Source organism: Vespula vulgaris, chromosome 4 (assembly GCF_905475345.1).
Source record: "Vespula vulgaris chromosome 4, iyVesVulg1.1, whole genome shotgun sequence".
In the NCBI taxonomy this organism is placed as follows: Eukaryota; Metazoa; Arthropoda; class Insecta; order Hymenoptera; family Vespidae; genus Vespula; species Vespula vulgaris.
The window spans coordinates 9,894,106-9,918,196 of record NC_066589.1 but is presented as its reverse complement, the minus strand read 5'-3'; the positions used below and the strand labels follow the sequence as shown (position 1 = coordinate 9,918,196).

At 40.6% G+C, this 24,091-nt stretch overlaps 1 protein-coding gene across 17 annotated transcripts in view; it reads left to right on the top strand.

Annotated features, from left to right (window-relative positions):
• LOC127062933 (potassium/sodium hyperpolarization-activated cyclic nucleotide-gated channel 3) overlaps positions 1-24,091 on the top strand; it is a 68,421-nt gene that overhangs the window by 30,414 nt on the left and 13,916 nt on the right. For 6 of the 17 annotated variants that reach the window (XM_050991939.1, XM_050991938.1, XM_050991944.1 and 3 more), the window contains 6 exons: positions 843-1,113; positions 10,672-10,835; positions 11,663-11,799; positions 11,937-12,080; positions 14,425-14,499; positions 19,315-19,422. In XM_050991939.1, the coding sequence (XP_050847896.1) occupies positions 843-1,113; positions 10,672-10,835; positions 11,663-11,799; positions 11,937-12,080; positions 14,425-14,499; positions 19,315-19,422 (899 nt within the window). Of the gene's footprint in view, positions 1-535; positions 761-842; positions 1,114-10,671; positions 10,836-11,662; positions 11,800-11,936; positions 12,081-13,153; positions 14,271-14,350; positions 14,556-19,314; positions 19,423-24,091 lie in introns of those variants that run through there. The other 11 variants (XM_050991943.1, XM_050991945.1, XM_050991947.1 and 8 more) reach the window with 9 other exon arrangements.

The window sequence follows — 24,091 nt, the reverse complement described above, 5'->3', positions numbered from 1 at the left end:
TAAAAGTTCGACGAGGAATGAGGATACGATAGCGAGGGAATGATGCCACGTTTGAAGCCGGTTCCGGAACGTACATATATAATATTATATACAGAATTTATATACCCATATCTATACGCAGGCATACTACAATATATAATACGGACATGTAACTTTGAGCTACGTGTATATTATCCTTCCATTCGGTCTCGGTCATTCGTCGTCGAACGCACATCCTCGACGCGTCACGCGAGATAATCTTTGTACGGGCGGCCGTAGTCTTCTTCCTTCGATCGCGAATGTCACGCAAGGGCGAGGAAAAAGGCACGATATATCCCAACTTGAGATTTGCATGAGCTTGACGCGCAAGATAAATAAGTAGAAGGCGAAGCATAGTTCTCGATAGAACCGGTCAGTGATTATGTTCCTCTTCTTTCTCTTTCACTCGTCCTCTTCTCTTTCGTCTCCTTCCTCCTCTTCTTATTCGCTGCCGTCCTCTTTGCCTCCTTCAGTCGAGTTTCGGTACGTCTTCGATTCTCAGTTTGTTCGAGTCTTCTCCTTCGACGCTCGCTCGCAAAGAGCAAAGACCGAGATAGAGAGAAATAGAGAGAGAGAGAGAGAGATAGAGAGAGAAAGAGAGAGGAAACTATGGAAGATCTTTCAAAGTTCGTCGATAGCCAGAGTTTCGTTTTAGAGGGACAGAGAACGCCGTTGTTGTCCAACGATAAAAACAGTCCCTTAGAGTCCAAGTCTATTTCGCCCGGGAACGTTTTCATTCCTCGTAAGTTTACCACCCTTCGGATAAAAAGAAATATCAAGATCAAAAACGATAAACGATTTTTCCTTTGGTTTCTACCTTGCAGGCAACGAGATGAATTACAAAGGCAGCGGAAAAGTCCACTTCGGAGTGGACGACGTGTCCCTCTATGGGACGCCGAAAGAGGAACCGGGCCCGGGCCTCCCGGGCCAGGAGGTTAAACAGAGCTTCCTTAAGAATCAACTTCAAGCCCTCTTTCAGCCGACGGATAACAAGCTTGCGATGAAACTCTTCGGCAGCAAGAAGGCACTTATGAAGGAAAGGATCAGGCAAAAGGCGGCGGGTCACTGGGTCATCCATCCTTGCTCCAGTTTCCGGTGAGACCTATTATTTATCATCGATCATACACGCGTTACATATATCTACGTAACTCTTTCATAGATACGATATATTCCGATCCTTGATCATTTTCGAGAAATACCTTCGATAAGAAACGTGAGAAACGATTGGATCGATTAACGTTCCACGCTCCTTGTTTAGCGTGAAATATCATAAATACGAAGCGTCTTATCTCTATACCCGTCATCCTTGTAATCGTCTGCTTTTTCTTTCGAATCGTTTTCACGTTGCATAATACGTCGATGATTTTTTAATACGTTCGTACATAGGTAGGTATGTAAGTAATCTGTGTATGCGCGAGTTACACAATAGAAACGCGTAACCGTAGGATCTTTTTTAAATTCTCGCTCTCACGCGCCGTTGACGGATTACCCGAGTCACTTAACGCTTCAGCTTGTACCTACTAGAAAATTTATATGCTGTCTATACTGATGTACTTCTTTAATTAAAAAAAAATATATATATACATATATATATATATAAAAGGTCGTAAGTTGATTTCGTCTAGGCAGATCGAATAGCCACCGTCGGAAAAAGAAATACGGTTTCAAAAAGATGGAGGAATTTATCGTTCGAAAAGGGATCTAAGCTTGGCCCTCTAATCCGACGTCTCCTTATCGAGGAGAGATACCCTTTTATGTACACGGATAGCTCGGATTACTTATTAGCAGAGACATTTACGAGAATCCGCTCGAATTCGTAGCCCTTCTTTCGAAAGCACTGCTCGTATTATCAAACGACCGGAATTAGCTCCGGTGTCGGCCGATGCAACGCCATTCCATAATGCATGAAACAGTATACCCTAGCCCGATGCGCGTTTGTCCTTCTAATTGGTTGAAATTGCTTGGCGTTTCCATTCGGAATCTTAGCTAATTACCGACACAGCGCGAACGATCTCGCTCCGTACTTAGGACGCGAGTATCTACGATGCCGAGCATCGAGGTACTCTCTCGGTCGAGGATAGAAAGTAGACGAGGGGGAGGAGGAGAAGCGGAGGAGGCTTTTTCTATGACTTCGGAGCAGATGAAACTGAAACTTTTATTCGAATGGCGCTTGATGATACTCGTATCTTTTCGTAGGCAGAGGCTAACGAAGCTCTTTATGATATTAGAAGCACATCTGCGAACGAGAATTTTGTTCCCTCCTGACGTTCAGCCTATTCACGTTTTTACTCGTTGTAATAAAGTTTTTAACGAGGGGATAAAATAGGAAGTACGTTTAGTAAATGGATGGAGTCGGGAAGATGCTGATACGATTTTCGTCGAATCTCTTCAAGATCCATCCCTCGGTTATCGATTGCGGCTAGGAAATAAATAGCCGGACATATAACTATTACGCGCGAGCTTTGGAAATCCCATGAATGTGTGCAAACTATTTTTATCCTTCCAGGAAGCCAAAGATATTAGTGCCAAGCGATTCGACATATAAAAGTGACCCTTGATCTCTAAGAAGACCAGATGTCAGTTGTTTAAAGCTTGCACTGAAAATAGTTGCTTCGGTTTCGCCTTCGCTTATCGAGTTCCGTTTCGGTTATTAGAATAATTTATTTCCTAGATAAATTTTATCGTACATCAATTATGTCGTATTACGGAAACGAAAATCTCTCGGTCGAAAGGCATCTGCGATTTCAGGTGTGGACTATCGTTCGCGGTGTAACGTTCAAAGAGTCGCATATAGCGTGAGCGTATGTATAAGTATGCTAACGTACACGTTTGGCTGTCGATCCGTGCTACTTGAGTATAATTGATCGAGTCGTTATAACGCTCGGTAGGCGAGCGAACGTATCGCGTTGCGTTCATTAACGCTATACCGCTCTTACTTCCTTCGGCTTTTACTTTCAAGTCGAATGCAATTTTTTTTCTTTATTTTATCTTCCCGTAGAAAGGCTCAAAGAGATGGATAAATAGAAAAAGAAAAAGGTAGGGGGGGGATTTCACGATAGATAGGTACTTAGCTCGGGTGTGAGAAATGCGGAAGGACGAACGAGGTGTGAGGAAAAGAAGCCGAAGAAAAAAAAGGAAAGAAAAAAAAAGAAAGAAGAGCACGTAAAGCAGAAGAAGAAGAAGAAGGAGAAGAAGAAGAAGCAGAACAGGAAAAAACGAACGGACAAACGTCCTCTTCTTGGTCGTCGCGGTAGGCGTGGGTCAGGGTCGCTGGAATTAACGCAGGAATAGAGACGTATTAATTAATTAAGTCATCTTAATTGCGCCCCCGGTTAAATTCATCTTCCTCTCTCGCTCGCTTGTAAGCGTCCCTCCGGTCTTCGCACGCCGCCCTCCGTAAGTTGCGCGACGACGTGCTTTCGTTAATTACAGTCGTGCCGTGTAAAAAGGCAAGCAGGCAAAAAAGCAAGCCGATGATTCGAGACGTCGCTGTCGCCGTCGTCGTTGTCGCCGTCGATAAGTTTTTCTCGCGGCTCGGAACCATTAGAAATGTATCGTGTCAATGGAACAATCGACTCGGCCTCCGGAAGGAACGAATTGACCTACACGATGTTCCTTCTCCCTCTTCCTTCCCCCTTCCCACTCCTTCCGAGTCGCCTTTGGTAAAGCAAACGCGAGTCTCTCTCTCGTTTCTTTCATTTTTCCTCTTACGTTAGTCTTTTTTTACCTACATACTTCAATGACGTCGTCTTAATGTCTCGACAATGAAGAGAATATCGATTCTATGAATATATATCGCGCTACACGACGGACGTACTTACCTACGTAGATAGATATACAGAACTAAGAGACATCCTATGCAAATATTTCATTCTCCTTCCAACGGACAACTCTCTCGGTTGTTCGATCTTTTCGTTCCAAGTTTTAACGCTCGCGAAACTCGTTCCGTATCGTTCCTTTTCATGCATCATTTATTACTCGACCCCGAATATCCTACGATTCAGGCTGACAATCAAGGTTGAATTTATGAACGCTTAGAAATCCGTGAAGACCCTAGTATCCCTTTCTTCCGTTCTTCCCTGTACGCGCGTGCGCGTCTTTCTTCTTTTTTTTTTTTGTTTCCTCCTTTTTTCTTCTTCTCCTTTTTCTTCTTCTTCTTCTTTTTTTTTTTTAATTGTCTTTTTCCTTTTGTCGTGAAAATTTTAAAAATATAAATAGCGTCAGCGTTCCATTTTCGTTTTTTTTACGATAAAAAAGAAAGCAACCTTTGGAGGAAACAAGTACCTACCCTGTAATTGACGCTCGCGAAAGGAAGCTTTAGAATTTCTAATTATCCCCAGGTAGAATATAAAAAGCATCAAGCATATGCGTGCAGAGAGCGTGGAAATATTTTTTGTTTCAAAGGAAACAACGTCGACGGGAGGAAAGAGGGAGGATTGTAAAAATAGAACGATAAAAGTCTATTCGTCGAATCTAATGATAGCCTGCTAAGAGAAGAAGGGAACGAACCGGAAACGATTAACGTTAGTTTCAACGTACGCACGCGTAGTTCCTTCGCCGTTAGAGAGGATCGAAAAGGGCGGAAGGAGGTCCGTTAATCTTGTGCTAATAAAATATTTGATGCGGCCCTCGTTCGTTACAGCAGTCTCTGGGCGGCCATGGCCCAGTGAGATCGAGTGTAGACATTGCCAAGTCACCGATACGAGAACTCCTTCGATAGTTGCACGTCCAGCAACGAATACGCTTACTTACCTACATAGGTAAAGAGAGAGCGAGGGAGAGAGAGAGAGAGAGAGAGAGAGAGAGAGAGATGGAGAAAGGAAGAATCTACTTCGTTCTACTACATATGTACGTAACGGCTGAAGTATTATACGTATATAGGTATATGATGTGTATACAAAGTGCATAGGAAACTCTCTCTCTCTCTCTCTCTCGAGATTAGATGGAGGCGGAAACTCGAAAGCGAATCATTCAGGTCGGGAAGTTGAAGCAGAAGCTCTCCTCCCTTTTCGTCGGAATCAGGACGAAAGGATATTTCCGACCTGTTCCGAAGGTTGATTCGCTAAGGTCGACCTTGCGTTCGAGCAAGTCAGGGCCACGAAGGAAAATCCGTCTTTCGCGGTTATAACCTCCATATGGCTGGCTCCGATCAAGACCAGTTTAGAAAGTAGCCGCACCTTCTCGACCGAGGCGCGACTTGCGCTTGTACGCGATATTTTATTTGGTCTTATACTTTCGATCAGATATTTTTTCCTACTCGCAACGTCCAGACTCGAGAAGTTATCATTGTATTCGGGAAAGGCAGTGACTCGCGAGAACGTTAACGAACCGTATCTATCTTGCTCGAACGCATGAGAGAACGTCGAATTTGAACTTTGGCTGGTTCTCTTCCTCTCTCTCTCTCTCTCTCTTTATCTATCTCTCCCTCTCTAATTTCGAGAAAACTTATCAAAGTCGTCCGAGAAAAATTCAATAAAGAACAAAGTTATTCGGTCATTAAGCCGACGTTCCGGATTTAATAGAGGAACCCCTAACAAGGCGAAAATTCAGCGTTTTCGTGGTTTCGCGTTCATCGACATAACGTGCATCGCATACATCGAAATAACGTTTAGTCGTCAATCAGTATGCGAAAACGCGGCCAACAACAACAACAACAACGTGCCACGTTTGGTAGTGTATTCGTGCGAGCGCGAGCGTACAAGCGAGGCGCGTCTGCTCCATCGGAGAAGAGAAACGAGCTCGGAAACTTACGAGCTCGGGATCGATCGTATCGTTTCAGGTTTGCGGCTTGACTCGATTGAACTACATTAAGCGGCGTGTGTCAACATGCTATATAAGCAACTACCGCGAATAAAGATCCACCTTGGAGCCATCTCTTCTTCTTTCTCGCGCATACGTACGTGTAAGTACGTATGTGTCGCATCGCATCGTCTCGTATAATATCGTAACGTATCCTTATCCCATCGTATCCTATCGTATCGCATCCTATCGTAGCGTATCGCGTCGTGTTGGCTCGGCATTTATGCTAAAATATTCCTCCGACTCTTTCTATTATTCAACAAGGATCGTTTTGTAATCTCGTACGATCATCTTTCTTCCCATCTTTCATTTTTTTCTTTCTGAATATTTAATCTAACTCTTTCCTTCTTTCTTTCTCTTTCTCTTTCTCTTTCTCTTTCTTTTCGATTTATCTTTTCGAAAGAATAATCCGTCAACGTATACGATGATAAATCTTTTTTTCCGAAAGTCTATTTTATTAATAGTCGTCGTTATATATTCACCATCGACATCGTAATTCACGTTAGTTTTTCTGCCTTCAACGTCTCCCTTTGTACACTATTACGGACATGTTGTGTATTTAAAGGCGTCTGACGCATCGAAGTTTTGAAGCCGTGTTAAATAACATCGCAAAATTGGATCCACTTGATGCTCCGTATAATATTCTCTGAATGTGGATTACTTCGTTTTAAATTGTTGGAATCTCTCCTGCTTGTAAGGCAATACCTCCGGACTCGGGAAAACGAGTTGGAGGAAATAAAACGCGCGTACGCGTCAATCGGCGTTTTATGTAACGCGTGTTTTCGTCGATTCATACATTTGTCAAAATTGCTACGATTTAATGGTAAGATTAAAATTCATCGCCAACTTGTTTATACGTTCGACGAACGATCTTACGATCGGTCGCGATCGATGCGTTCTTCTCCTTTGCTCGAATCTTGGATCACAGAGATCCAAGAGAGTGTGTGAGAGAGAGAGAGAGAGAGAGAGAGAGAGAGAGAGAGCCGGCAGTTGAAAATTACAGAGGCCTTGTTCGGGTCTGCCCTATCATTAGGTAGTTTGCAAATTTAAACTATGGTTTCCTACTGCTGCGCGAACCCGTGCGCAGAGCCCGTTTAGTCCTCTTATGTAATAGCTGTTCACGTGATGGCTTTGATTGGATGCAAAGTTCTCGATCGGGAAAAGCGTCGAGCGAACGACGAAACAATTTTTCCCTGTGGTCGACCGTTTATCTCTTTTATTTCCTACGACAAAAAATAAGAAATTTTACGATGAAACAGCTAGCTGACCGGCTAGTTAACTAGCTATCGAGCGAGCGAGCGAGCGACAAATAGAGGAAAGAATACGACGAGATACAATAAAAAGGCACGATTATTTTCACGTAGTGCAGAAATGTACGAGAGAAAGAGAGAGAGAGAGAGAGAGAGAGAGAGAGAGAGAGAGAGAAAGAGAAAGAGAAAGACCAGACTCTCTTTTCTACGTACATTTGCTCGTAACGTCTAACGAGAAGCCGATCGAAACGGCTCGTTATTGCGCCTCGTTAAATTCCCTTCCAGTTTTCGTTATGGACAAAACCACGAGGAAAATGGGATGCTTCCATTAAAGGAAATAATTGATAAGGAAAAGCGATCTCGATGTTCTCCCCGTGACCGCCATTTTCCATCCCTAACGTTAAGTCCATTATATCTATCCGAGGCAATTGATATTTTTTCTTCGACGATCTTTGTTTTCGAAGAATCGATCTTTCCGTCGATTCTTTGGAATTCGATTGAAAAACTTTGAACGTAAGAGATAAGTTAAACGTATACATTTGGTTAACGTCGTATCGTACCTAATATGGCCGCAGCATTGTCGGACATAGTAGAATAGCTACTAGATGTCTTAATTGACCCGAGGGAATGCGCGGGTACACGAAGCACGCGTACATGCATACGTTGATACGAGACGCGTGTATAACGCATCTCATATATGTTCTCGCCTATCTAAAGGCAATCTCCGTTATCGTTTTAGAGAGAGAGAGAGAGAGAGAGAGAGAGAGAGAGAGACGTTCTTCTGACGAATCCATTTGACAGGATTTAGAAGGTCCAACCTTCTTCGATATCCTTCTTTCTAATAAAAATTGATAGAAAAATCGAAGGACGTTTGAGAAAGCAAAAAATTGAATTCATATATATATATATATGTGTGTGTGTGTATAATGTACACACACGCGCACACATATGTACATATACACGAATCGTTCGACAAGGGGAAGCATCGACGCGTACAATAGGTGTGTACACATAGCACACGAGTACGCGAGCGATCACGTACCGACTCGGCAACGTGTCCGCACTGACACAGTAGCCTCTGGCTTAATCAGATGATTATTCTGAGATCATTCTTACAGCTGATACTAGGCCAACAGCGACACACGGTTCCAGCAGAGCCATCGCACGTCGAATATTACCTATATCTACGCGCATACATAGAACGCGATTTTCCTATCTCATTCGATCTCCTTCCTTAACGCCTTTCGTTCTTCTTCTCGATAATAGATGAGTACCTATCATTATACGATCAAATGTCTTTTCCAATTAATCGGATTACCCTCATAATCCGATAATAGAATTTAGCGGGACTCCGCGCAAACACGCAAAGAGACTACACCGCTTAGCAAAGATCTACCCCGTAATAAAAATACTCTCTTATCTTTAAATTCGGCTTTTCTCTTCCAACTCGGTTATTTGTCGAAGGGTAATCCCCCGTAAAGTTTGCCACGAATCCTCTCGTAGTAGTACGAACGATTGGAAAGGAAAGGAAGCGGAAAGTTTTCGGCTTATTCTCGCGGGTTACGATACTGCTTACTCGAGAGCACGCGTGTTGAGTCTATAAAATTAATGGTCGTGCTTCTGGTTATGTCAGCATCCTCTGTCAGACAATGGACGACCCCGCGTATTGTTCGAGTACACGTGTATGCAGTCGAGTGTGGTACGGCCACTGTTTCATGGTGATCCTTGCTAATCGATGTAATGGCATACGTTGTACGAGACGCACATACGAATTCACCTTTGAATTCACCTACGAATCTTTGTTAGAGCACGCCTACGTTCGGTTGACAGCCGTTAACAGGACCGACTATCTAGTTCGATGTCTCTTTGGGACGTTATCCGAAACGGATAGGAGAACTGTTCGTCTACTCTCATAACCGTTCGATCGTAAACCGCCTAGTTGTGCTTTCGGCTTTAATCCACGATAACGATAATAAGAACTCTCGTAATTCGTATCGCTTTTAACGACTCCCTTTTATAGAAGACGTACGAGAATAGAAACATCCCTTAAAATAATCTGTTTCCGTTGTACATATACCTGGTTATCCGGATATAGGTACGCGAGTGGGCGTATGAATTCTCATTCGGTAAAGTGCATACTAAAAAATTCATCGAGTCTCTGTATGTAACTCCGTTGCGATTTATATAAACGTGCAATCGTTAGGTATACTATCTATATAATATGCAAAGTATAGTACGACGTTGCTACATCGATGGGCTATTTTTTTATCGCACGTTGATCCTTTCGTCGAAGAGGCGGTAAAACTTAATGAGAGGGTAAAAATAAACGTGTGAGTTTCTAAGAAAAAAAGCATGAAAACAGAGAGAGAGAGAGAGAGAGAGAGAGAGAGAGAGAGAGGGAGGAAAAAGGAAAGAGACGACGTCAAGTAAAAAAGCATATTCGCGAAGGCTACGAAGCCGATAAATTGTCAGGAATTCCCGAAAGGGTCGTAGTCACAGCATCCAGGGAAGCGTGCTCGTTAGAGAGGCTCATAAATTTCAAGTAAGGTATCATTCTACGGTTAAGGCGTAATCTTTTCGGGCTTTTAGGTCAGTTTATACCACGAGGAGAATACGAGCGGAGCATTCGCCTTCGAATACGATTAGAATAATTTTCCTCTCTTCTCTCGCAGTTTTTTTTTTCTTCTACCATTTTGACGAGTTCTCCGACATCGTTACTTATTAAAAGGGGGATAGAGAAAGAGAGCGAGCGTTAATTAATATACATATTGCATATATGTACGAGCATTTTTATTTTCAACGCAAGAGGTGTCGGGCACGTGCCCCAGCGTTGTACGCATCAACTCACGCACTCTTCGTTCCACGAGTGTGTCGGCTTCAACGAGTTGACGGAGCTCTCAAAGTTTCGAGTACTTCCAAGTGCACGAAAGCCGTGCACAAACTCGCCTTACCCTCTCGATGTGTTTCATAAAGGAGCACACTACTACCGTGCTTCTGGATTTTAAATGTAATTCCAAAATAATTAGGTGTATACACATATACGTACGTACGTGTGCGAGCGCGTATGCGTGTATGTGCGGGCGAGTGGATGAATGCGTTCGTGTGTATGCACTTATTGTGCCTCTTCATTATCAAAACCGCAATAGATCCTCTCCGTAGAATTCGGATGACAGGACATAACCGAAAAACATTGTTCGTTTGTGAATATTACACGCGAGGGCACCCATGTATCGAGCTTCCAACAAGCACGCCACGAGCACGTACATACATATACCTATTCGTATCGGTGCCGATGTAGCAACGTTATTAGTTGGAAAAGTGGGCCAATGCTGTCGGTAGGACCAGAATCGAACTGATTAAAGCTGAACTTTCAGAAATTGGCTTTTATCACGAGAGAGAGAGAGAGAGAGAGAGAGAGAGAGAGAGAGAGAGAGAGAGAGAGAGAGAGAAATTCTTCCTTTTCTCGCTCGACAAGATCACGGCCTTCTTTCCAACTTCCTTCCTCTTCGGACTTAATCCAAAATTGGCTCGCTCGTCGAGATAATCGCGAAGCGAAGGGAAATGAAATAACGCTGACACCAACGATACTTATCTCTGATTTCAGATTTTACTGGGACCTCTGCATGCTCCTCCTTCTGGTTGCTAATTTGATAATTCTGCCAGTTGCCATTAGTTTTTTCAATGACGACCTAAGCACTAGGTGGATAGCCTTCAACTGCCTTTCCGACACTATATTCCTCATAGACATCGTCGTAAACTTTAGGACCGGTAAGTACCAGAATCGTTTCTCCTAACAGTTACATCGACGGGTCGAACTTTGCGAAAGGGTCGAAGAAGTTTGACTTTTCCAATGATTTACACGTATTGGGTGATCCGTATCGCGATAGTTGGCACGTCAAAGAGTTATCGATATCTCGAAGGGGCCAAGAGAGCAAAGGAGAGGATCGTCTTAGGCGCCACCTGCGGCTCTGGCCATCGTCGAATCGGGGGTGGGGGTGCTTCTCTTAAGTGCAATATACAACGATGTTATTGTCTAGCAAGTCGAGAGAACGTCACTGATTCCAACTACGGCAACTCCTTGACATTTCGTTATTGCACAGGGATTAATTTGAACCACGTTCGAGTTGGTACAAGGGCGGAATTAGGTCACGAGCCTGACACCGATGGAAAACGTTACGTATGTGCGCATCAAGCTGTGTACGCGCTCGGCGTCGATTCGCAATTGTTATAAATTCTTGATCCAGATTATTGTCGGAGTCCGCGTTTTCGTATCTCGTTGAGGTTATCATCGTCGGACGATCACGGCTCGACGACGATGTCAACGACGACGACGACAACGACGACGACGACGACGACGACGACGACGACGACAACGACGACGATACTGCTCTCAAAGGCTAATTAAATTGGTCGTAGGGTACGCGCAATCAAAGGCTCCGTTATGATTTTCAAATCGAGATCACGTCGTTGCTTTTATTTTTCAGTCGAGTGTAATTAAGGAAGAAGAAAAATAAAAAGGAACGAAAAAAAAAATTGTAGGGAGAGAGAGAAAAATACAACGTGAATCGATTTCCTTCTTCATTTTTGTCATGCAGGTATAATGCAGCAAGATAACGCCGAACAAGTGATATTGGATCCCAAGTTAATCGCAAAACACTACCTCAGGACTTGGTTCTTTCTCGACCTCATCTCATCCATACCGCTAGACTATATTTTCCTCATATTTAATCAAGTAAGTAATAAGCTATTTTTAATTTGCTCTCTCTCTCTTCCTCTCCATCCCTCTTTTTTTCTCGTTTACGTTCACACGAACCAAATACGAATTTTCGAGGAAAGAAGAAAGAAGGATCACGATCGATGGACTTTTAGTTTCAGGACTTCAGTGAGTCCTTCCAGATCCTGCATGCTGGACGTGCTCTCAGGATCCTCAGGCTTGCAAAACTGTTATCACTCGTTAGGTTACTACGCTTGTCAAGACTGGTGCGGTATGTCTCACAATGGGAAGAGGTCTATGTGAGTGTTTTATCGTTTATTATTATATATGGCATCGTTTCTCGATCACTTACTTTTTTTTATTTATATATATATATATATGTATATGTATATGTATATGTATATATATGTATATCTATACACATAAGATGTCCCTTGTATAAAGTCAACGTCTCAAAACGTCGCCATTTACCAATTATAAAAAGTGACTCGATCCAAGGTAAAGTTCGTGCTCCGTTTACGTCATTACCAATTCTCGGAAATGACAATTACGAAAAGAATCGTCATCGCGGTTATGAAAGTAGAGAGGGAAAGAGGGAGGGGAAGGGGAGAGAGAAAACAAATAAGATAAAAAGAGGGAGAGAGAGAGAGAGAGAGCGAAAGAACGAGAGAGAGAGAGAGAGAGAGAGAGAGAGAGTGGAATAAAAACGTGACAAGAATTTTTCGATAAATTTGTCTCTTCGCAAATCTAAAATTTACGCGATTATGATTTTACGCGTGATAATTCTCATTTACTGTAATATAAATTATATTTCTGTCTGTAATTCGATCGGTTTAATTTATTTTTTTTTTGCTCGCCTTAATTATCGCGCAGACGTGAAAAATTTGAAATTTCTTGTCGAGACCTTATCGTCGTTATTAATTCGTTATTTGCTAAACGAACTTATATTTGGATCGATTCCGATATTTATGAGCGACCTTACCTGATACAAGGTAACAGGTAATTTGCTTAACCATAAACGATAAATGCAAGGCGAACCCGTTGATCACATGTACATTAACTCTTTCGACGAATAAGTATCTTTTTGTTGTTGTTGTTGTTATTATTATTATTATTATTATTATTATTATTATTATTATTATTATTATCATTTCTTCGATATATATATCTCACCTAATAATATACCTATATATAAAGTCCAATGGATTCACCTTGCCCGAAAATAAGAAAGAATTACGTTAATGAGATCGATATCGTCAGGTTGGTGGGGGACAATGTCGATTTCTAAAAACGTGCAAAATATTATCTTACTTTTTATCTTTCGTATATAACAAATTACCTTTCTTTTTCTTTTTTTGACATTACTCTTTAGAGAATAAATTCAACGAACGTTGAGTTCATCCATCGAAATCCAATTCGATCGAGTAATATGATTTCAGTTTAAAAAGGAAAAAAAGACAAAAAAATAAACAAACAAACAGGAAAAGAAAACGGAAAAAAATTAAAGATATAAAAAAAAAAGAAGAAGACGACGAAGAAAAAGCGCGACACGTTTCTACCAACCTGGTAGATAACCGATCGGCAGGCAAAAACGAAGAGAGCATGTTCCGTTTTTATGGAGCTAACATTATCCAATAATAGATAAAGATTTCAACGTCTCTTTATCATATCGTGGAGAAAAATATATAAAGTTAAAAAAAGAATTTTTATCTTATAATCGATCGTGTGAAAACTCTCGTGCGGTATCGTGTAACGTACTATAAATCGTTGATCGATTTAATATATACGTTTTAATGGAGGATATATTTATGGAACTTTACGTTTTTCCTTATTGTGTTCTGCCCGTAGAGTGTACCGTGACGCAGCGAACAGACCAACGAATCAATCAGGCTTTTCGTCGAATCGGGGAGCAGTCTGTTATTTATTCTAAATGTTATTGCGCTTACGTTTTATATATCCTATTGCCTCCCCTCTGCTTTTACCTCTCTTTTCTCTTCTATTCGATACTCGAATAAGATATCGCGTTATCCTACTTCGAATTAGGTAAACGTTTTATCGACCCATTGGCTACGGTACGGTAAAATAAACCGACGAAAAGTAAAAAAATAAAAATGAAAAGGAGACTTTACGATACGAATATCAAACGTATTACTTTTAGAAAGAATAGGTACATGTTGGGTGAAATAAAAAAATTATCAAAGTCGTACAATAGCGAGATATAAAGATCAAAGGCAAACGACGTATCGGTAATCATTTTCGACATAGATCGAACGTTCCTAATTTTTTTCTTTTTCTTTTTTTTTCTTTTATTATTTTTTTTTTTTTGTCGAGAAAGAGACCGCCGAACGGCACAATTTTTGTCGTCACTGATTCGCATCCGTACAACGAGTTTTATCGATATATGTATATATTAATATTGTTTTCTTATATCTACGATTCGCGCTTAGAAAAAAAAAAAGAGAAAAAAATTGACAAAAAAGCCCCCCCCCCCTGTAAGAAGCAAAGAAAAGAAAGAAGCTCGAAATATTCCTCTGTCTCTTACACGCACGCACATACACGTCGAAACCAGATAACGAGAACAATTATACAAGTCGTCCTACTCCTAGGCGCATTGCGAGAACACGTTTCCGAATGGGTTTGCAGATCCCCCTTTATCAACAGCCGGAGAGGCACTACGAGCGTCGGGCGACACCGCCCCAACCAGACCGAACCAGCAAGGTGTGCCTGCCTAGTAATCCCGAAACCAAGGCCAAATGCCCTTTCTTGATTGAAGCGTTCGTTAACTTCAAACTTAATGTTTCTTCGTATAAATATATATATATATATATAGATATATATACTTTGCATATATTTATATACGTATTTGCATATAAATATATGTATATACATATATATATATACGTTTATATATATAATGTATATTTTGCTAGATCGTTATTATTACAACCTTTGTTAACGTTGATTATTATCGTTTCGTTCCTATTATTATTATCGTTACCATATCGTTATTCAAAGCCCTCTTCACCTGTTACTTTTTAACGTTACGATTGCCATTGTTTAATATTGTCGTGTTTTGCTTTTCAGTTCGTTACTTCTCCCTAATAGGGGTATATGCATAAACAATAGTTTGCCGTGTGTTCTTTCGAGTTTCGGTATTAGACGCCTTTAGCTACGACACATCCAAGTTGAAGTGTTCTTTTCTTCCCGAGACTCGTTAAATTCCTAATCATTCCTGATTCGTCGAAAGGACGCGTACGTTTCTAAAAGAAAATTACGTTGGATGTGTTTGGCCTAAAGACGATCGAGAACCGTGTAACAACATATTGTGTCGATGTTTAACACGACTAGAGCTAGTTCCTTTGTGAAAATCCCTGAGAACGGTTTGGTATGACGTTTGAACTGATTTTCTAAGAATTTTTCTTCAAATTTACGTTTCTTGCTAGGCATTCATTCGAGTTTTGAATTGAAATAGTTAATACGGGGTAAACCCTGCCGAATACCGGCGAATCAAGGTCGACCATTAGCTTGACACATCCGATATAAGAAAAACGACGAATTCGACGACGATCCGGCTTAAAAACGTTTACGATCTTGATTACCACCGTGTATCTTTCTTAATCCTGGATAATTCAGTCGCGCGACGAGCGAGATATAAACGCGAGCATGTACATTATACGACAAATTGATTTCGAAAAGTAATCTTGAGTCTTTCGTCGTTTCTTCTTTTTTCTTTCTTTTTTTTTTCGCAAAGAGCATCCACGTGATTGAGATACGCGTGCACGTGTTCGTGTCTTTATAGTAAATGCATTATACAGATCGAATCGCGCGATGACTGTTCTTCTCGATATCATGGTGTAGAATTATGGTTAAGAAACGGAAAAAAGCAGAGGTAGATAAAAAGATTGGAAGAATGATATACGGAGATGGAGAAAGAGATACACGTACGTAAATATAGAGGACGGTGATAATCAGGAATAATGATCGAGATCGTGGAAGGAAAAGGAAAAAAAAGAAGATAAAAGAGAGAAAAAAAAAGGTAATCGCGATGACACCGCTTAGAGACGGACGACGAGACGCGTTATCTCGACTCTAATAACGAAGGAAGCGACGAGAGAAAAGAATCCGAACAAAAGGAGAAAGACAATGGTTTATATTCTGGCTCCTCAATCCGTATGGTATTCGACACGGGTTACTCTAAAGAGACAAGAAAGTTGATTGGTCTGACCGTAGGTCTGCCTGTGCTGTGTGTGGTTGGTGTGTGTGTTAGGTGTATATTAATCCTATTTGCCCGAGATTTTTTGGCAATGTGCCCGTGTTCAGTGTGTGTCCCCATTTCCATTCATTTTCTCTCTATCTCTCTTTTACGTTTCTTTTCCTTTTTTTCCACCTGTCCTTCGTCTTCTCCTCTCTCTCCCTCTCCCTCTGTCTCTCTCATTCTCCGATCCGATCCAAACCCGTTCGAGCCATACGGCTGATTTCCGAGTTACGTTTTGATCATCCGTTGCTTGCAGTTTTTCCTCGTGTTTTTAGATGCCTGAGATAGAGAAGAAGAAAATTTCTTATTATACGTATCAATATGTATACTATATACATACACCGTGTATATATATGTATATATATATATATGTTTTCATCCGCGGCGTTTTCCTTCCGCCTGGACACGGAAAAGAGAACGCACGGACGGGACAAGATGTGCCTTCGTTCTTCGGTTTTTCCCATCTTTCCTCTTAGGCCGACGCCCATACACCTTTTTCCTCTTTTTCTCTTCTTATTTATTCTTCCTTATTCTCTCCTTACTCTTCTCGCATCTTCCAGCATCTTTCCCCCGGGAGAAAATGAAACGGTCGTGTCCGTCGATCCTTTCTATGTCGTTCTTCTCTCTTGCACACGACCGAGTCCAATAACAAAAGAAATATATAATCCCGCATATCTGTATCTCCCGTACGTGTTATGCTAGACGTCATATCCAATTTTCCAAAATAATCGTCGACTCTCCTTTTACTTTACGACATAGTAGCAGGTACTTATTTACTTACTTATTTACGTGTAGAAGAAGGTTAGAGATCTATATACATATATTTAGTTGTAATTGTTTACTTCATAGATCGTCAATTCGATATATAACCTCCTATACTCGTCACTGTTTATGCAACTTTTTTTGAAATTCGCATGAGTTATTCTAGTAAACGCGCGAGAGAAGAAGAAGAGAACTACTACTACGAGCGAGTAGTATTATGGTTACAAGTGCAATTTGTTGCTTGCTCATCGAACCGTGTGTTAAAACAACCGCATTAAATGGACGCTCAGAGGCGCGAACATTAAAAGGCGATAACTCACGGGCGATGCGAAAAAATGACAGATCATAGACGATGATTAATCGCATTCGGTCCCTTTAAGAATGCTACACGCACACGTATCAACGTCGCCAGAAACGATGTATCTGTGTGCGCGTGTACGTTCGCGGTTCGTGCGCGTGCGCTTGTGTGTATGTGCTGGCGCGCGCGCGCGCGCCCAACCCGCGCGCTCGTGTGTGTGCGTGTGTTGTGTACGCTCTCTAACGCTAAAACTAAGAGGAAACACGTATATAAACACATTGCACGTTTGTCATGTCCACGCATGTATACACATATATGTATGTGTATGTGCGTGTATCCATTTTATTTTTATGCAACGATCCGCGCACACAGTTGCGCGCGACGATTTTCCAATCTCGCAGCCAAGATCTACATACGTAGAAAACTACGGTAACGTTTTCTATACGAATCTAATAACGAGATTCGCAACGTACAAGTTGACCATAAGCGTCAATCCAATGATTTAAGACAGTAAGTTTCTCAAGTAATTTACTTTTCTCTAAATCATTTTTCTTTATTATTTTATAGTTTCCTCGTATATTCACCAACAGTGTCGTCATGGGCGAGTGGACTCTTCGATCTGAATTTTCTATTATTTATTTCTTCGTCACGTCATTGAAATATCATCGATCGATTTTATTCGTCATTCGAACGTACCATAAAAGAGAAGACACGGAATAGAGAAAAGTCGAGCGAGGATGTGTCAGCCTCTTTGTTTATCTTTTTTCTTTGTTTTTATTTTTTTTTTATATATTCATTTCTTTCTTCTTCTTCTTCTTCTTCTTTTTTTTTCTTTTTTTGTAATCTTCTTCTGTTGAAAAAGTCCTAACGATGGTCACGCGAGAATATTGTTGTGTTTTTTGCTATAATTATATTCTTATTACTGACTAACTCATCGAGGCATAATCCAAGCTTTTAACGAAGGAATCGTGGCTTTAACGCTTGCGCGTCTGCTGAATCGAGAAAGCTTTTTTTTACTAACGAATGGCTTATTGGTTCTTGATTACTAATGCTGTAAATCATCAATTTTTCTCTATCTCTCTCTTTTTCTCACTACGGTCAACTTGTACCATCCATTCTTATCCACTCGCCAGAAACTATTGTTTTTTGCTCGAAGATCCATCATACGCCCATCCTTCGTCCGACACGCATCTGCCATAAGCGGGATCGGTGATGTCGACCGATCGGATTAATCGATAGTAAGCGAAGAGAAAAAAAGAGATCTAGATCTAGAGAGACGAGAAGAAGTGAAAACTTAACGGCTAAGATATCATCACCGTTCCAACTTGAATTTTATATTTTTCTATGCGTTTTAAGGCTGCAGCAGTGTATGAGAAGAGTATGGAGCTTTTATCAATTTTCCCTCCCTATATCGATCGTGTCGTACGACGAATCGAGCAAGATAATTAAATTTCATTGGCTTCGGCCACGTTTAAATAATTATCGGGTGCTTCCAGCGCTTTGCCTAGCGACGGATATTTCCGGATAACAAGAGAACAAAAAACAAAAAAGGAAAAAAGACGAGAAAAAAGCTACCTGCAAAAAAAAAGAAAACACAAAAAAGAAAAGACAAACACAAAAAAAAAGAAAAGAAAAATTAATGACGAAGGTATAATCCTAGTAAAAAGAAAAAGAATTAATTAATTTCCAAATTTCTATCTGTAGTATCTATCACGAGCCACTCACAAGCTCTCTTTTACATTTGATATATCATCTACTGAAATACATGGAAATTTTCTTTTTCTTAAATGTAAATGGAAAAAAAAGAAGGGATACGTTTCTTTGTCTATAAACTTGCTCCACTTGTTTTCTTCCATCTTTGCCTTCCTCATTGTCTTACACAAAAAAAATGTCTTTCGATACTAATATACCCGATCTCTTTATCCACGTCGAGTTCTTTCCTTCTTACTTTCTAACTTTCTTCTCTTCTCTTCTCTTCTCTTCTCTTCTCTTCTTTTCTCTTCTTACCTTCTCTCTCTCTCTCTCTCTCTCTCTCTCTCTCTCTCTTTCTCTTCTAACTATACTTATCTTTCTAATCTCTCTCTCTCTCTCTCTCTGTCTCTTTTTCTCTCTCTCTTTCTCTCTCTATACACTCTCTTCTTCTTTTTCTATATAAACTTCTATTACCTGTCCTTTACTTACTATGTCTTGCTATGTCCCGGCTTTCTTTTGTTTCTAGATATTGCAGAACCTACAAAAAAAACGCACTGAGCGGAGGGGGCGCCTAAGTTCTGACAATATGAGTAAAAAGAAGTCCGGTTTCAGCAAAAGCGACCTTATTTTTAAGGTAACTCGCCCTAACGAATGCGCGAGCTCGAGTCCATTCGATTCGTTCGCGAATCGACCTCAGATTAATTCCCGTACCCAGTTTCATGAGAGTCGATAGAACGATGTGTTCGCTTTCGTTATTTTATCAACGACGTTACGTTTATGTATTCTACGTGCATACATACATACATAGATACGTCGAGTTACGTCGAGACTGGCGAATGAACAGGATAAGCGAGTTAGCTTTACTGCAATCGTTCCCGCCTCGAACCAATTCTCTTGTCTTTCGAATCGATGGCGTCACGCAAATGGCGCAAAATCTCTTTTTCTGTTTTCCTTTTTTTCTCTCTCTTTTTCTTTCTTTCTTTATTTATTCCTTTCTTTCTTTCTTTCTTTCTTTTTTTTCTTTCTTTCGATAAACTCTCATTTCTTTTTGCTGCTCGAACGCAGCAGCTATCGAGGAAAAGTACAAGAAGAGAGCCGCAAAGTTACCTGCTCTGTTATATTGTACTTTGACCGTTCGAAATCTACGCCAATCTTCGGTCTATCGATTCCTTGCAAATTAGGAACGTTGGTTACGGAGGCAATGGCGGAGCTGTACGCTGATTGGCTCGTTGGTTTATACTTACAAACATTCGCTTTTACTTTCCGCCGCATTATACATTACATATTACCCGCAGCAAATATAGGCCATGCTTTGTATTACACTCACCATCGGCACCCGCCTAGCGATGAGAAAGTTATATACCTGTACGACCGATCGTTAATGCGCGAGTAGATAAGCAACTTTGTCTTTGGACTTTAGACTTAGCGACGATGACGGCGACACAACGAATCCAAACGACGAGCTTGACGATGAGCAATATGTGTGTGATTTTCGAGATTCGATCTAAGCTCGAATTTATCCTTAAAAGCCACCTCCTACCCTGCCCTCAAACGTCTCCTCAATTTTCTTTTTTGATTATATTTCATTCAGGTGTCCGTCGATCGACGATTATCCTCCACGCCGATCGTCGAAAGTTGCGCGTCCCTTCTCTCTCTCTCTCTCTCTCTCTCTCTCTCTCTTTCTCTCTTCTCTCTCTGTCTCTCTCTCTCTCTATCTCTCTATACCCCACCCACCCCCTTCGAGCCAAACCAAATCTCTCCCGATCGATCGTAAGTCGAAAGAACGTATCCTTAGTCACTCTCGTACGAGTCTTCCTATCGCTCCTATCACCCCCAAACCCCAGCCACCCCCTCTACCCACCCACAAGGCACTTTCTTCAAAACGCTTTTGATCGCTAGACGGTGTGCACGATCCTTAATAACGAGTGCACGTGATTGGGCGTCCCTCTCTGTCGCTTTCTTGCAAATCGCGCATATACAATGCCAATGCCTTTTATATATATATATACATACATACATATATACATACATATATACATACATACATACAACATGCATACATACATACATAAATACCTATCTACATACATACATATGCGAGGCGCATTGTTATATTATCGTTATTAGAGGAGAGAGAACTTGAAAAAAATGGATATCACGGAAAGGAAAGAAAATCTGAATTAGGGCGCAATGTTTGAAAGTAGAGAGCTTGCTACCCCTGCCGCTGCTCTGCGAACGATTCCTCACCCACCCTCCCCCCACTCCACCCTCAGCCCACCTCACGGTCCCCCAAGAACCTTCTCCTCTTCTCGACCACTCGACTGCTTTTTCGGCATAAGACAATCGCACTTTATCGATATAATCCTTCTTGTAATTCGAATAGCTGTCTCTCTCTCTGTATGCCTTTTTTAATTGAAAAATGATAAAAAGAAAAGAAAAAAGACGATAAAGAGAAATAACGCTTTCCTCGCTTTCAAGCTTGGCTTTTCGCGCTTAATTGATTATCATTTTAAATCAACTGTTTGTCCAATTTTTCTTTTCACCTTATTTTTCTCTCTTCTTTGCTCCTATCTCTCTTTCTCTTTCTCTTACTCTTTCTTCCTCTCTCTCTCTCTCTCTCTCTCTCTCTCTTTCTCTTTCTCGCTATCTCTCTCTCTCTCTCTCTCTCTCTCTCTCTATCTCTCTTTTTCTCTTTCTCTCGTTCCTCTTTTCTATTTTCTTTTTCTTCTTTTTCTTTGAATCCGATTTTACTCTTTCTGTTTTCCTTTCGTTTTTCGTTCGTTTTTCTTTACCATTTCTTTTTCTTTCCTATTTTTCTTTTTATCTCGCTCCATCCGATTTCCCTTCTTCTTCTTCTTCTTTTTCTTCTCCTCCTTTTTCTTGGTTTTCTTTTTCTCTCTCTTTTTTATATTTTTTCCTCGTTGCTTAAACTGTCCGAGACGGACGGCACGTAGCCCCCATCACCCTATCCCGCAAATGAATTCTTTGTTGGTCGTTTTCTCGTTGTATTTTTTAATTCGTTGCGTACCTTTCGTTCGTTTGTGTATGTTGTTGCCATATTACATGCCAGCGTTATTACTATATACAATACTGACCATCAGAACGATAATCGTTCATTTGACGTATTATCGTGAATAAACAAACGCTTTCACCTTTACTGAACTTGTGATTGTCTAGTAGAAAAGAAGGTTGATGTTGAGTTACGATACATATGTGATATATATACATACATATATATATGTACATATATATACATACATATATATATATACGTATAGAGAGAGACTCGAGTTATATATATATACACACATACACGCATACATATGTATATGTAATTTCGTGTGCGCCCGCGCGTACGTACATGTACCTATATGTTAACCGTATATTTCTTCTTTTTCTTTTTTTCTTTGTTATTTTTCTTCCACCATCGTCGAGAATAAATATCACGGAATAACAAGAATGTGAAATAAAGATATAAAGCAGATGAAAAAAGAAAAGAAGTGCACGTATACATACATACACACACACACGCACACACATATATGTGTGTATGTACGTATATAGATGGTGAGCGTAGCTATTAATAAATACAACGTATGGTATATGTACTTACGTTGTTTATTGTGTTCCGTAGAGCAGGTAATGTATGGAAGTATTTGTGACTTAGCAGTAAGTTTCTATCACCCTGTTTTTTACTACCCGTACCCGTAGGCGTAACGACAATACGTTGACTATCAGCCATGGACTATTACCACGATGCCCAATAGACATTAGCAAGTAATCGTAATCGTTTTTGTCGCATTAGATTGTCAGACCAGTGCGCTTGATCCCGCTACGAGATATCGCCGGTTCCGTATTAACGAGCTTGATTCTTCGCCATTTCCGTAGCTAAAGTCGATTTTGTTAAATATAGCGATAGATAATAGCGAAACGGGATAAGGAGGAAGAGGGGAGTGTCGCGAGAGTTCGTCCTCCTCGGCAAATTTGCGTTCACGTCGCGTATTCTCAAAAAAATATATATATATATATATTGATTATCGAGATGTACATCTAATAAATATAAAAAATATTTATGACGAACAGAAAGCGACACTCCGAGACGTACTTACGTAGATCTCGATTGATAAAAAGCAATTCGTCTTTATCCAACGATAGCACTCGGTAGTTACGTCAGCCCTAGACGTGAAGTCCTCCTCGATGGTTCCTACCCACGTAACACGAAACGTTAATTAACGACATACCGAGGAATTAACGTGAACGCTACGTGGATGGATTACAGCTTTTTATGTATGTTATTTACAAAGCGCAGAGAGTTCTCTCTGTCTCTCGTAGACCTATCGCGAACGGGCTGCTTTTTCAAGCGCGATAGACCAAACGGATTTCGATTTTTCTTTTCAACGAAGCGCCTTTCTTTCGCTTCGATCGATTCACAGTTACGCTGGAACAGAAACAAAAAAAAAAGAAAACCAAGGAAAAAGAAAGAAAAACCAAAAGTAAACGAACAAACTATATAGCGTCTCGTTGATTTATAGATTCGATTTAAAAGAACGTACGATAAGTAGATCATATATATGTATTATTTGCTTGATATGGATTATTTGTTTTGCATAACAATGAGCTTTGAGACTGATTTATGATTTTGCGACTGGACGTTTTTATTTCCTTTTTTATTTTTCCTTTTGGTATTATTCATTATTCGTTATGCTTTTTAATGTGTCGTCATAATACTCCCTGTTACTCGAATGAGAATGAGAACGGAGAGCTTAACGATCTACGATCTCTGCGCTTTCCTAGCTTCCATTTTTATTATTACGTTAGCAACTAGCCGATTTTTGTATCGAGCTAGCGATGCTCGTTGAAAGACACATATGCATACACACATTCATACACACACGCGCGCGCGCGCACACACACACACACACACACACACACAAGTATTTACAAAGAAGATCGTGTCGATCGTAATCGGGCGCATAAGCGGTCTGAGAATCTTGAGCAAACATTGCAAATGATTGATATTGTTTTGTTAGAGAGCATTAGTAGAACAAATTATTATTATTATCAACGTGTTAGTTATATTGAATTATTCTCTTGTGTGCCACGTGATGCGTATCTTTTAATGTAGCATGCTTTTACTTTAACAAGAAACAAAAAATGTCGATAGGGCGTGCAGCGAAAAACTCTTCAAAGTTCGAGAGAAAAATATACTTTTTGCCTCGAATCGATGCCATTAAGGTCTGACGAATCGTTTCTAATATATCTTCGAGTATCGTCTTCAACGTCGATCTTTGAAAGCTTTTTGT